This window comes from Chrysemys picta, chromosome 5, assembly GCF_011386835.1.
Source record: "Chrysemys picta bellii isolate R12L10 chromosome 5, ASM1138683v2, whole genome shotgun sequence".
Taxonomy (NCBI): Eukaryota; Metazoa; Chordata; order Testudines; family Emydidae; genus Chrysemys; species Chrysemys picta.
Window position 1 is genome coordinate 125,544,211 of NC_088795.1, and position 14,025 is coordinate 125,558,235.

At 42.4% G+C, this 14,025-nt stretch overlaps 1 protein-coding gene across 6 annotated transcripts in view; it reads right to left on the reverse strand.

The window, feature by feature from the left end:
- Window positions 1-3,979: 3,979 nt before the first annotated feature.
- Window positions 3,980-14,025, reverse strand: part of FGFR3 (fibroblast growth factor receptor 3) — a 75,276-nt gene continuing 65,230 nt past the window's right edge. For all 6 annotated transcript variants that reach the window (XM_008169693.4, XM_008169692.4, XM_065597134.1 and 3 more), the window contains exons 12-18: window positions 12,845-12,955; window positions 11,493-11,683; window positions 10,066-10,188; window positions 8,808-8,878; window positions 7,219-7,356; window positions 5,080-5,185; window positions 3,980-4,771 (exon numbers count right to left, since the gene is read on the reverse strand). In XM_008169693.4, coding sequence (XP_008167915.1) covers window positions 4,607-4,771; window positions 5,080-5,185; window positions 7,219-7,356; window positions 8,808-8,878; window positions 10,066-10,188; window positions 11,493-11,683; window positions 12,845-12,955 — 905 coding nt within the window. In that variant the 3' untranslated portion in view covers window positions 3,980-4,606. The remainder of the gene's footprint in view (window positions 4,772-5,079; window positions 5,186-7,218; window positions 7,357-8,807; window positions 8,879-10,065; window positions 10,189-11,492; window positions 11,684-12,844; window positions 12,956-14,025) is intronic.

Consider the following 14,025-nt stretch of genomic DNA (forward strand, 5'->3'; position numbering starts at 1 on the left):
TTGTGTCGGTCAAGGGGTGTGAAAAAACACCCCGTGACAAACATAAGTTTCACTGACAAAAGTGTCGGTGTGGACAGCTCTATAGTGTCTCCTATTGCTGCTTGTTGGGGGTGGTTTAATTATGCCGGCGGGAGAGAGCTCTCTCCCATCAGCATAGAGGGGCTACACAGTACAGCTGTGCTGCTGTAAGGTCTGTAACGTAGACATAGCCCACGGCACTACTCCATGTAATCAAAATCTGCCCCCAAAGCATGAAAAATAAGCCACTCTGCTATCCAGTTTGCTTTCAATACACGTCACAGAATGCCAAAAGTGTTCTCTAAAATGCAATGGAAAATCTAAAAACCAAGAAATCACACTTCCTTTTTACCCCTTGTGTTTGCAGCTAATGTCTGTAATGTTCATCACCAGTTCTGTGGAGACTTATGGCTGGGATGAACTTAACACGCTGTGGCCGTGTGTTGACTGGGCTTTCCCCCTCCCCGCAGCATTTCCATTGACCGGCTAAAGTGCTAAAATTACAGCTGCCTGGTCTATGCTAGGAATGTAACATATTAAAAATACCCCTTTTCCCTAGTGTACACATGGCCTGTAAATGAAGTTAAATACGGATGCAAGTCTTTGGAGGACTAGCGCGCCGTAGGTCTGGTTAGTTGCACAGCTGAAACCTAGATGTTCTAGAGCTGTGATATTACAGTTAAAGTCCAGCCCATGCTTCTGATATGTAGGTCGGCTGCTTTAAATCTCACCAGGGGCAATTTAATGCAAAAACCTAACCCACACCTCAACACAAAGCAAAACATTGGGCCCCCTCTGGCTCCCAGCCCTTCACAGGCAGCAGGACTCGCTGTAGCAAGGCCTGATCCTGCAAGGTACTGAGGCCTTGATCTTTAAAGGCACCCTAACTCCCACTGAAATCAGTGGCAATTAGGCATCTAATACCTTTGAAGACCTAGGTCTGATTGCCCTCACCTCGCACTCAATGGGACCTGAGGCCACTCAAGACCTTGCATGAATACTTGAGTTTTTTCATGAAACTTAATACTAAACACATCAACCCTGCAGTCCACATTAAAGCCAACTGCCATTACAATCAATGCAATTTTTGCCTGGGTAAGGAAAACAGGATCGGGGCCATGGCAACTCCAAATATTCTCCACTGACCAGACTGATATTTTTACTCACAGTGAAGAGTATCTTACACCACTGTAGCCTCACTGACCCAGTGGAGTAAATATTACTCATCTAGGGGAAATCCTGGCCCTACTGACGTTAATGGCAAAACTCTTGTTGACTTCAGTAAAGCTAGGATTTCACCAACCGAGTAAGGCTTTATCTCCACCCAAAAGATGAACTGCCTTCCCACACGTCCTGCCCCATTGTGGATGAAGTTACATTGCTGTAAAGGTGCTTATGCCAGTACAGGAAGGGGAATAAACATTTTAGTAGTATAGGGTACCTGTATGCCATTATAGCTGCAGGGCTCGTAGTGGAATAACTGATATTGGTAAAAATTGCTCCCCTAACCACAACAGTTATATCTACACAAAATCTGGGTGTAGACTGGGCCTATAAATAAATATCACAATGCAGCACCATACAATATCTCTTTACCATGACAATCACTAAAGACACACTTGAAAACAGAAGATTTATTGTTGAACAGGCCCATTAAAACTGGAAAAACAAATTCAACAACTCATTTATTTGTATTTTTGGGTAAAAATGGTTTTTTTTTCATGTTAAAAGCAGAATAGGTTTATTTAGTGTTCATTTCACACCTTTGACAGTTGCAGCTGTCAGGAAAAGAAATACAGTATTAAAATAAACTGAATAAAGTTGCTCACCAACAAAAAAAAATTTCACACTATGCAAATCTGTGGATTGTAACATCAACAGTATAAAATGTAACAAAATCGGAATTTTAAATTTTTTTTAAAAAGCTTTAAAAGATAACAGTCCAGGCTATAAAACTATATAAGCATTGTATAAGAAATGTTAAAGTCAACAAGTCTACAGATACATCTTGTAAAAACCTCAATAAATTATATATATATTTATAATATCTAATAACATTTGAAATCATGCACAAATTTGTACATTTTTAATGGGAAACCTAATGCTTTAGGTACTTGGAATGTACAATTAGCAGACATTTGTAAGAAAATACCAAAATTTCTTTTTAATTTAAAAAAAAAAAATCTATAGAAATCTACTTTCTCAAGAACTTCCACGGACTTAACCTCAAACTATAAATTATTACTTTTATGAGAAGAGCATTGTATTGCTAAAAAAATAATACTAATGTGAGATGCTGTCAGCCTGTTATTTTGAATCACTGATATTTTGTATGCACAGGAGAAAAAAATAAATCAAACCACCATGTAATTATGATATTTGCCACTTTGTGTTAGTAAAAGAATTAAAATCTTCTCATAAAAATACCTCCCCATGCCTTTCTGGTCCATACTAAAGTTCCCCTGTTTATTTAGTGTGCTTTTTGAATAGTGATTTGGCACAGAGGCACATAAGTAGCATACAAATTTAAGTCCAGCAAATTAGGCATTATTGGCATTTTTAGCATGCGTTAGACTTAAAAGCAATATACAATCATTTTACTTCCCCTATAAAGAATGCGGCTCCTCTTACTGTTTTGCCAGTGTGTTATTTCTTAAATCCAAAAATGCAATGATACCGGCAAGGAGAAAAAAAATAAATAATGTGCATCATTCAAAGTCAACATTTAGCTTTGCTGCATACTTGTTTTTAAGATCAACCACAAAGAATACCTTCATTCAAAAATAGAAAAATAAACACCCACACCCCCTTAATGCACAGTGGTTAAACTGATGGAAGAATTCTTGGCTTTAGTTTTTCAAATATGTAAAAATCATCTCTCTGTTATTTGTTTGGATTTAACCACTGATGATGTATTGCAAAATAAACTTACCTTTGCTCACTGCAATCCAGGATAAACTAATTTTTTTTTTAAAATGAATATATTTATAACATTAAATGTAATTTGTTAGAGGACTGTACATCTATACATTCTCTCAATATTTCCCGTAAACACAAAAGAAAAACTTGATTAATATATTTTTCTCCATATTTAATAAGTTAAAGAACTTAAACGCAGTAAATTTTAAAGTTTACAGTAATGCTATGCTATTTCAACCACTGAACAGATATGTTAATGTCTATAAATAAATTTACAAATATACATGTTAAGATACAATTTTTAAAACAAAACTGTGAAGATATAAAAACAAAATCTTTTGCCCAGATCAGTATATCCTAGATTGCAATGCTCTTACTTTGAGAGATTTCCCTCTCAGTACTGCTTTACGTTGCATTAGTATTATACATTCTTTTATATATATATATATACAGTATATATTTATAGATATGTACACAATTCTCTGGAATAAACCTTTTTGATATAAGTTAAAGGCTCTTGCCTACAGGTACCCGTAATTTCTCTCTCCAAGTCACTGCGTATGGATGGAGACAACTTACTAGCTTTAAAGGGGAGAAGTACCGAAACAGCTGCTTCTCTTGGGCTTTAAAGGCAAAAACCAAAAACTCAAATCTCCATCTCTTAGAGCCTGATCCTGCAGCATCCAGCATACTGGCAAAATACTGCATTCACATGAAGCCCCCCTGAAGACAATGGGGCTCTGGATGGACAGTCTACGCATGTATAAGAAGTTGCAAGATCAGAGACTAATTCTGCTTGTGATTTAATGATTTGGCAATTCCCCGGAGACATGTGGTACCTTTATACCCGCCACTTTGATGCTTTCCTCCCTATGAACCTAAAAATGAACCTTCATGCATTTGCCCTTCCGTTTGGAATGTTCTGACTCTTCTCTATACACCAGTCACCTGCAGCGCTAGTGCAAGAGTGGGTTATGATCTATTACAGTCAAACTGCTGTTTGTCACCAAACCATTAACTCCTTTGAGATTTTGACTATGTCAAAAAAAAAAAGGGGGAATCTTTTTTTTTTTTTTTTGAAAAAATAAAAATAAAAAAAATCTAAGTAGCTGGGTAATGATCAAGCGACTATAAAAAAACCCAACCAACAAAAATACAGCTATTTATATAAATATATTAATCCCTGCAGGCAATGTGGCTTTTGAGCTTCACCAAAAAGGTTCATGTACAGATTGCATAAGCAAAGAATTTCTACATTCTTTACACTTCTCCTCCCCAGAAAAAGAAAGTTTTTTTTCCCCCCTCTTTGTATTGCAGGCACAGAACGGCAACTCTGGCACTCGATAATACATTACCGGAGGTCCAGAGGTCAGCACCCCTAGATTTAACCTTTTTTTTTTTTTTAAATATATATATGTATATATAATAATCATCTTGGCAAGAGATTAGGTCCTTCAGGCCAAACAGTGCTTTTTGACTTCTTATACAGCAAAATGGAAAAAAAAATAACCCCAAAACCCCACAACCCTTCTACGGCTCAACAACAAAAAACGTCTTGAATTACCAAGCTGTTTCATTCAAAGATCCTTCACTACGGTTTGTCCTTGGCCTCCTCCAAGCCTACATTCGTGAGTTTTTTTTCAATGGTCTGTCTGTGTTTTTGGAGTCATCATGTCCTGATGACACCATTGCACTGCTGGTGTTTGGGAAGACATGGCTCATCCGGCAGAAGGTCGTGGGCAAACACGGAATCATCTCCCGAAGAGCAGGTGCTGTGTGTGTCCTGGCAGGCGGGGGAATACTGCTCGAATGGCACGGAGAGGTCAAGGTACTCCTGCAAGGAGGGCAAGGAGAAAAGTCACATGGTTACATGGTCAGGGGTGGGAGAGAAGAGATAGCTAATGATGCTGCAATGCTTTTCAGTTACCGCAAGCATTAGCGTTAGATCTGGGAATGCCAGAGCTGGGTTTTGAACACCCCCGAAGCATGAGGGTTTTGGGACCTGGGATTTTGGCTTAGGTAGGGTAGGGGCCAGGTCTGAATTTCAAACCACCTCCAGAGCTCAAGAGAGATCAACTGCAGGGTTCTGGTTCAGGCCCATCTCTACTCAGGACTGATCTTTAGCCAGAGAGTAATACTTACATCAGTTGATGTTACAGTAAGGACCCTATCCAGGTCTTCCACTAGCTGCTTAAAGGTCGGCCGTTGCGATGGGACTGCATGCCAGCACTCCCTCATGATCATGTACCTGAGGAGAACAAAGAACAAGAGGTCTTCCCTGTGATCGGGGTGGGGGAAGAGAAGAGCACGTGTGCAGATATACGTGTCCCAGCACAGCCAGGCTTTGGCCCATGCAACTGCTGAGGCAGGGCCAGCCCCCGCTCCTTTGCATTGCCCTAAGCAAAGTGAGACGTGCAGCTCTTCTGTGCCTGAACCCACTGCCCAGCCCAGACATGGCCACCGGTCAGTGCATTGCTGCAGGGCATAACACAACCCAGCTGGTATGCCTGCAGCAGAAGTAAAGTAAAGAAAGAGGATCCCCTAGGGAAACCTCTCCAGCACAGTGCCGTAGGAACCCGCAGTGCTGGAACCCAAGAGGAACAGGTATGGAAACTGGGTGTGGAGAGTGAGGGAAAGCCTATGTTACAGAGTACTGAGAAAGGCAGCTGGGTCTGTCAGCAGCTTTATTACTGTAGCTGTCTATCACACGGTCCTCGGCAATGGCATCGGGAGCATAGGCCTAAGGCTGCCAATGGCTTGGAGCTCTATGTAGCCCCAGCATTCATGGTTTTGGCAGCAGGACCGGAGGCCCCAAAGGGAAAATGAGGAGGAAATTCACACTTTGATTTCTTTGACATACACGCCCACCCCTTTACAATAATATGGGCAACCTGCAAATCACAAAGCTGGCCATAAATGATCACATTTGAAGAGGAAGCCATTGGATTATCCAAACAGAAACCCCTAATGTCCTAGTCAGAAATCTGATTTGCATGGTAAACAATGATAAGGCCTGGCTCTTGCTCCCAGCCAAGTGACAGGGCAAGAGGACAATCACCATGCCCTATTGGTCTTGAATGCCCTCTCCCTTGAGCAGTAACCAATGATGTTTACAGGAGAGGGCATCCTCCCACAGAGATGCAGCACTTATGAAACAAGAGCACATACCAATTTCATACAGATTGGTCTGCTTTTAAATTCAACATACAGCAGGGAAAGCTTTGCCTACAGCAGGTTTGTCCACAGTGTGGAGTAGGCAAAGCCAACTGGACCAGGGAAGAGTTAAAAGACAACAGTAGGGAATGGCGAGACAATAGGCTTAAAATGGAGCGTTGCTAGCAGGACGCTCACTGAATAGTGATTTGTCCTGCCTCAGTCCCAGCGTACTGACTAGAGTTAGACACAGGCAATTAAATGTTACTTAATTCACATTCGTTTAGGGCGTTACTGAAGCTGAAACAACAAGGAAGGAAATTAAATGTAATGATGCCATTTTCTGAAGCTCAGAATCAGCCTCTTAGCAATGGTCTCAGGGCCAGAGAAAGTGTTTCTCATCTGCACAGTGACCAACGTGCCGGTACTGGACAGAAGAGCTTATCTCCCTATTACTACTTGTCACAGTCATCTGGGTGGGCCAAACCCTCTCCTGACTTACACCTCACTTAACTCTACCAAAAGACAGAATTTGGCCCCCTTTATACATAGGCAACTTGTGTGTTGAACAGAAAGAGGCTCTGAAGAGCAATCTCTCAAAGTTCCTTTTTACAGGGATGCCATGAAATATAAACCCTTGTTTCTGGTATAGTGCCGCAATCAGACAAATACATCAGGCAGGAAAAGCTGTATTCAAAGGGTAAGTCACCACAGGACTATCCTCCCCACCCACTCACCCACCCACCACACATACTGCTCAGGGCCCTAAGCAATTGCTTAGTCTGTTTCTGCCTGAGCTTCACTAGGCAAATCCATAGACCTGAGCTGGGCACGGGTTGACATGAATCAACCAAGCATAGCTGCATGTTTTGTCTGTCAGGGACATAATGAGTCTAAATGCATCAGGTCTGGTAAGTTTATCTGGAGCCAGCCAGACAGTCGCACAGCAGGGCCAGCTAAATAGTAGTAAGTGGGGGTCAGACAAAGGAACGGGCAGCGATATTTATACACACACACTGGAAAGGGGACTGGAGAAACTGAATTAAGAAGGAAAATGAACTTAGGCGTCAGTCAAGGTTTCTAGAAACGAAGCTGTAAGGATACTCCCGCCCATGCTCTCTCACTTACAGGTCATGAGTGCAGTTTGCTGGCTTGTCCATCCGATGGCCTTCTTTTAAGAGTTTGAAGAGCTCCTCGACTGGAATTCCCGGATATGGAGACCCACCCAAAGTAAAGATCTCCCATAGCAGCACTCCAAAAGACCAGCTGGGAACCAAAGAAAGATGTTTAAAATTCAATGAGGTTTTTCAGTTTGTTTGTTTTTTTTGCTTTATTTCGGTGCAGCCATGCATAGCTAACACAGCCATCAACAGCGTGACTAATTGCCTAGGCCATTTTTACTAGTTACTTGGAGATCTCTGCTAATCCAACTCAATAGCAAAGAAATCCCAGGCACCATGTCTGAAACTGAAATGAGCATTTAATCAGATAGGTGACAGCCCATTTATTACCCCTGGCGCTTTGTTAGGTCTTCCACCAGCTCCACTGAATGGAACAAATCAAATTATTCATGCACAGCTTCACTGAATCGCAGGCTAGGAACCACAGGCCACTGTGCAAGCCGATATCAAAACTTGCTTGTTACAACCCTTGTTTCACTGGCCGGACTGGAAGAAACACCCCCTACAAAAATCAGCAGAGGTCTAATGTTACATGCCCTAGCACTGCAGCTGCGCTACATTTAAAAGTCCTCTTTTTCAAAATATCTTTTGCCTCCTTAATTTTCTCTTTTAAAATAGAGATGATCTGTCTCTCAATCTCTCTCTAATTTAGGTAAGCTGACGTGTCCACCTACGTGCTGAAACTCGGATTTCAGATCACCGAAGCGACAGCATGTGAAATTTACAGAAAGAGAGAATACAAATGTGTCTGAAGCTCAGCAGAGAAACAGCTGTATTTGGCAGTTCCACAGATTTTCTGCTAAACTGGCACAAGGAGCCCACTATTAAAAAATAAAATAGCCATTATGCTTAGCTGGGCGATTTCAGCTTTCATAGACATTAAAGTGGATAGTTCTGAGTTCAGCCGTGACCTGAAATAGTTTAACAGCCTGTTCTGCTCTTCATTCCAGTTATGCCATTGTTTTACAGCGTGCAGCCATTGAAACTAGCTAGGTTAAAATAAACATGGTTTTGTACAATAATTTAGTTGACCCCAAAAATAGCAAAATTAATCAGATAATGTATTTAATGAATTATTGTCTGACCAGCTCCAGTAACTCTGAACAAGTCAGGTAGGGCCTGAACCTCCTACTGTAGCTAAGTGATCGTCCAGATCGAAGTCAATGGTAATTCTGCTTGCGCAAAGACTGCAAGATCAAGCCTTTCTGCGATTCAGTCTGTTCATCTACAAACTGAGTATGAAAGACTTGCTTATGTTTATATAAGTACTAGGAGGCTTAGCTCAAGAGCTGGAGATCTTTGGATGAAAGCTGCTATCTGAGGGCAGAGCAATGTCGCATGTACAGAACTGTATTTCAGAGTCAATTACAAAGCTTATTGTCGAGCGGAGAGCTTTGTTTTTTGCCATCAGTCTTCACCAGCACTGGGCCCAGAGTTAAGTCCCATTTGTGCTTAGCAGGGCATTTGTCTTTATGATCCTCCGGTATTTTGTTTTGCTTTTATTTTAAATTTTTTTTTAATGTGGGTAATGCTTACACATCGCTCTGGTGAGTGTAGACCCGGTCAAACAATGCCTCTGGAGCCATCCATTTCACAGGCAGCCGACCCTGTAATTAGGAAGACAAAGGGAATGTTCCATCAGCATATTCACTCAGCCACAACGGCACCATCTGAATCTTCTATTTTAATCCAGTTTGAAACGTTTTCATTAGCAACCACATCTGCTTCCCTGATCACTGTGCAGGCAGTAGTGGCCACATGTAAACAGATTATAACATTTGATCCCCGGTCTTCACTGACTATCTGTGTTATAAACACCCTCCCTCTTGCATGCTGCATTTCACTGCCAAGGCAGGTTTAATGTATCGAGGCATCTAAATCTCTGCATGAAAAACAGCATCCATCGTGTACAAAGCAGCTGTGGGGCTGTTCCTTTTCAAAATAGAGTGGGACCGACACACACGGGCCTTGCTGGCTTGAAGAGACTATTTCACTCAATGCAAAAATGCTGCTTAGTCTGAATATAGAGGGAAATGCACAGAGTGAATTCACCCAATGGGGGGGGGGGGGGGGTGTCATTTCAACAGGACTCTCTTTCTCACCCTGCCAGGGGCCCAAGGGGGGAATGCAATGTGTGACACAGGCCTGAAACGAGGGTCATATGAAAATGATTCCCAAGGAAACTTAAAATGCTGCAGGATTCATTCCTGTAGTGTAAATAACTCCTTCTAGAACCTCAGCCTTAGGATTCTTTGTATCTGATGCAAATACTTTTCAGCTATAAGAGCGAGGGATGTATGTGAAATGCAGGTAACTCTAGTACTAGACTGAGTTATGGCCCTTGAAGTGAGGGGTACTGGAAAGCTCTGAATATGAGCAGTGCAGGGTCAATATAACCACAGCTGCAGTGAATAGGAACAACTAAGGTGGCTTGATTTCTCCTTCAGCAGAAAGTGAGTTTCACTTTGTCAAAGCTCACGATGCACAGATGCCTCCCTGATGTCACAGATCCCATCACCGCTAGAAATCACGGTGTAAGAAAATGCCGTGAAGGCACCAATCCTGCGACTGACAGTGCACGGATGGACTGCTGCGTCTAGGCAGCACTACTGATCTCAACAGGACTCCTGGTGGGTGCAGGGGGCCTGCCCGTCTGCTCCCAATGGCTGGATCAGAGCCAAACTGTTTTTCTCAATGCAGTAATTTGTTTAAAAAGAAGGTGTGGACCAAGGGCATGTGCTGCTGACTCCTCCACCACTGGGACCTCCCAGGCACTTGGCAGCTCCATACTCACATTGGTTGTTTTCTTGTAATAGTCGATGTTGTGAACATCTCTGGCTAGGCCAAAATCGGCTATTTTCATCACATTGTCTTCAGTGACTAACACGTTCCTGGCTGCCAAGTCTCGATGAATGCACTGCGAAAGGTGAGGACAGAGATACATTTGGGCTCGTTAAGCTGCTTACGATTCGTGGTTTATGAAGTGCCATTTCATTTACTCGAAAGCCAATAAAGCTGCACCATTTAATTCTTCGCCCTTTAGGTCATCGCTGCCACATGCAGTCTCAGACAAACTACTTCTTAGCAACATCTAACATACACGCTCGCCTCCAGTGGCAAGACAGCAGTTCTTCTTCATCTGCTCTCTCAGGGCGGGACACTTGGACTGGAGAGGGCCCCTTCTCCTCCACGGGAGATCGGCCAGATCTGTACACTAAGCTGCCACCACCAGGGAAGAGAATGTGGGCTAATAGTTTACTTACAGTAAGGCCATGGGAATCAAGATATTAAGATTTGATTCCCTGCTCTACGACTGACTCACGGTGTATAATGTAATGTCCCAGTTTCCCCATCTGTAAAATGGGCCTGATTGTCCAATTGTTTACATCAGTGTAAATCAGGAGTAACTCCAGTGAAGCAAGTGTGAGAATAGTGCCGGGTCCAATGTTTGTAAAGCGCTTTCGGAGCCCATGGATAGCTCTATGTAAGTGTCAGATCTTGTTTTGAATGGGCCAAATCCTTCGCTGGGCTAACTCCAAGGGAGTCTACGTTCACCTGGTAACTTAGTAGAGATACTGCTCTTCTAACAAACGAATGTTTGTCATAGGCTGGGTCTCTGCCTCGGCCTTGATGCTCTGCACTTTCAGCATTACTGAAAAGGGGCCACAGAGGTTCCTGATTCTATTGTCTGAGATGAGATTATCTCTCAAAGTGACTTTCAATTTTGCTGTCATGCTGACATCACCAAGATGCAGCTCAGCATGGCTCTAAATCTGACCGTGGCCGCCCTCGGATATTGGCTGAGATTGACTGAGGATCGGACATCTGAAAGTCAATTACCTCTGCATTTAGATGCTTCTGTTGTGTGACCGTTGTATTTGCTCACTGAAAACACACAACTGAGATCTGCCTTTCATACGGACTCCGCAGTGTCTTTGTATTGCCACACTGTTCACACACTTACTGGTGGATTGTTGATTAGAGCAAAGGAGCACCCAGCTAAGTTGCTCATAAATGGATGTCATCATACACAAATGGACTTCTAGTTCTCTTTGCAAGTAGCAATGCATTTCTTACTGAAAAAGATAACTCCTGTACGTGTAGGCTCTTAAAGGCAGAACCCAGTCATTTATTTGCCTGCAATGCACTTTGCATATCTGTGGCCCGACACATATGTTTATGTATGTGATAAATAATAACAAACTAAGTCTCTCAACTCACTTTCTGAGATGCCAAATATTCCATGCCACGGGCCACCTGGTAGGCGCACGAGACTAAATCTTTAAATGTTAACTGCTCTTCTGGCAGCTTGCAGGTGTCGAATGAATAGTCCATGCCGGGCGGCCGACGAGCCCTGAGATATTCCCGCAAGTTCCCTTTTGACGCATATTCTACCAGAACGTAAAGTGGGCCTGCCAACAAAAAACAGTCACAATCTGGCTGTTATATCATAATTACAAGGCGCCTTGCAAAATGGAGTGAGCGTCACTAGCCTCATTTTACTGAAAGGGAATGAGGTAGTGAGGTGACGTTACACAAAATCATATGACAAGTCAGCAGCAAATGTGGCATTAAAGAGGAAGGATGGGTCAGTGGTTAGAACACTAGTCTAGGACACTCAAATTCAAGCCCCTGCTCTGCCACAAAGTTCCTGTGTGACCCTGGGCGAGTCACGTTATTTGTGTGCCTCAGTTCCCCATCTGTGAACTTCCCTACTGCACAGGGGTGTTCTGGGGATAAATGAATTAAAGACTATGAGGTGCTCGGATACTATAGTATTGAGGGCCACCAAAGTACCTAAGAAAGTTAGATAGGAACAGCGCTCAGGTCTCGATTTGCAGTCAGGTTCCCTAGCCAAGCGGCCTCTGACAAACACATCTCTTCAGAGCCTTTCACAAACATTAACTCACCCGCCTAACTGCCCTGTGGGTGAGCATTATCCTTTCTGTTTGATGGCTGGAAAGGCTTAGACATAGAGGGTATTATGTGACTTGCCTAAACCCACAGAGTTGGGACTCAAAGCCAATGCTCTAATCACGAGTCTTGCCCAGCATATTTTGGGCATTCAGTGAGTAAATACTAATAAATGACAGTCAAACCACCAATCTCTCCGTTTCCAGCTCCATTTTCCACCCCCCAAAAAGGAGAAGGACAATAAGGAAAAGCATTTGAAAAACAAAATAAAAACCAGTATCAATAACAAGTAGAGACTTTCCTAACACCATAAATTTGCTCCAATATCTAAAAGCCACTCAACTTCTCACTGAGCAAAGCACAGTTAGTTATGTCTGTGCACACAATTAATCTTGTGGCCAATTCAGATGCATGAGGAAAGGGTAAAATCCTCCTGGCCTCTACACAGCCTGAATAAGCGGCTCCTGGAGCACAATATTACATTGGAGGGGGAAAATCCCTATGCTTGCTGGGCCAGGAACCTGCAGTAGAGGTACGGAAAAGCAACTGTGTATACATAAGGCTGCGCTAGTACAACGTGCACCACAGAGCAGAATGGGACTGTTTACCACTGAAATCATGAAGTACGATGGTAGCATATGGCTTTCTCTGAAACATACCATCCTGCGTGCAGGCGCCTAGGAGGTTAATGATATTTTTGTGTTTCCCAATCATCTTCATCATTTCCATTTCGGACACCAGGTCAGAAAGATCCTTGTCAGTAGCGTCATCTGGAGAAGACGGGGGGGAGAGAGAGGAGAAAGAAACTGTTAGGAAGGGATAGGCATTTCTTGCAGTCTAGAAAGTAAAAGCATAACTAGAGTGCATTAGTACTATACAATAGGTTACACACTCAGTGAATGGTGGCTGGCCATCTGACCATTTATGAGAGCTGGTCAGGAAATGAAATTTTCATCCTGTGGGAAATGTTAATATTTGCCTTTGTTCCAAATCGGGGTGAAAACTTGAAACATCAAAACTTGTTGCCAAACAAAAAAGTTTCTGAAAAATTTTGATATGGAAATAAAACATTGTGTGTTTTGTTTTGATGTTTAGAAACTGAAAAAAAAAACCTGGGTTGTTGATTTGAGTTTTAGGATTTTTGGGGCTTCACCTCCATTCTACCCCACCTTTTTACGTACGTACAAACAAACTTCCCCCCATTTTTTCATACTGGAAAAGAATCAGGGGCAGGTAAAAGATGTGATAAAATGGGTGAAAAACAATTTTCATACCTTTTACTGCTTCCAACTTTCTCAAGTTAGAAAAAGAGTTACAAAGTATGGAAAAGTGGGGTAAAAGCCTTCAGAATAAATTGGAAAACCAATTTTTTTTTTTTCAGTTTTCAAAATCAAACCAAAACACAAACGATCAAAATGTTTCAGTTTGGCAATGTTGAAACTTTCCCCCTCAAACCCCACTTCCTCATGGAAAAATTTTTCATTTGAAAAAAGTTTCAGCTGGTGTATTAATACTGTGCAGAACCTCAGCACTTCTTGCTTTGGCTTAGCCATGCCATTCGCCTCCAGGTATTTTCCATGGACGGGAAAGCTAGTCAAGTTACTGCAGATTCTGTGCTTTAGGCAGGGAAAACAGGAGCATTTGGAGGAGCCCAAACCACCTCATTGTTTTGCCTCTTCTTAAACTGTTGAGATGTAATCTCAGGGAGCTTGGCCAGGGTTCAATTTGATAGGAAGATCTACTGTACTGCTTATATGACCCTCATCACCCAAGTAGATGAGCACTTTACAATCCTGAATGGATTTTATACTCAACACCCCTGTGAAATAGGGAAGCATTA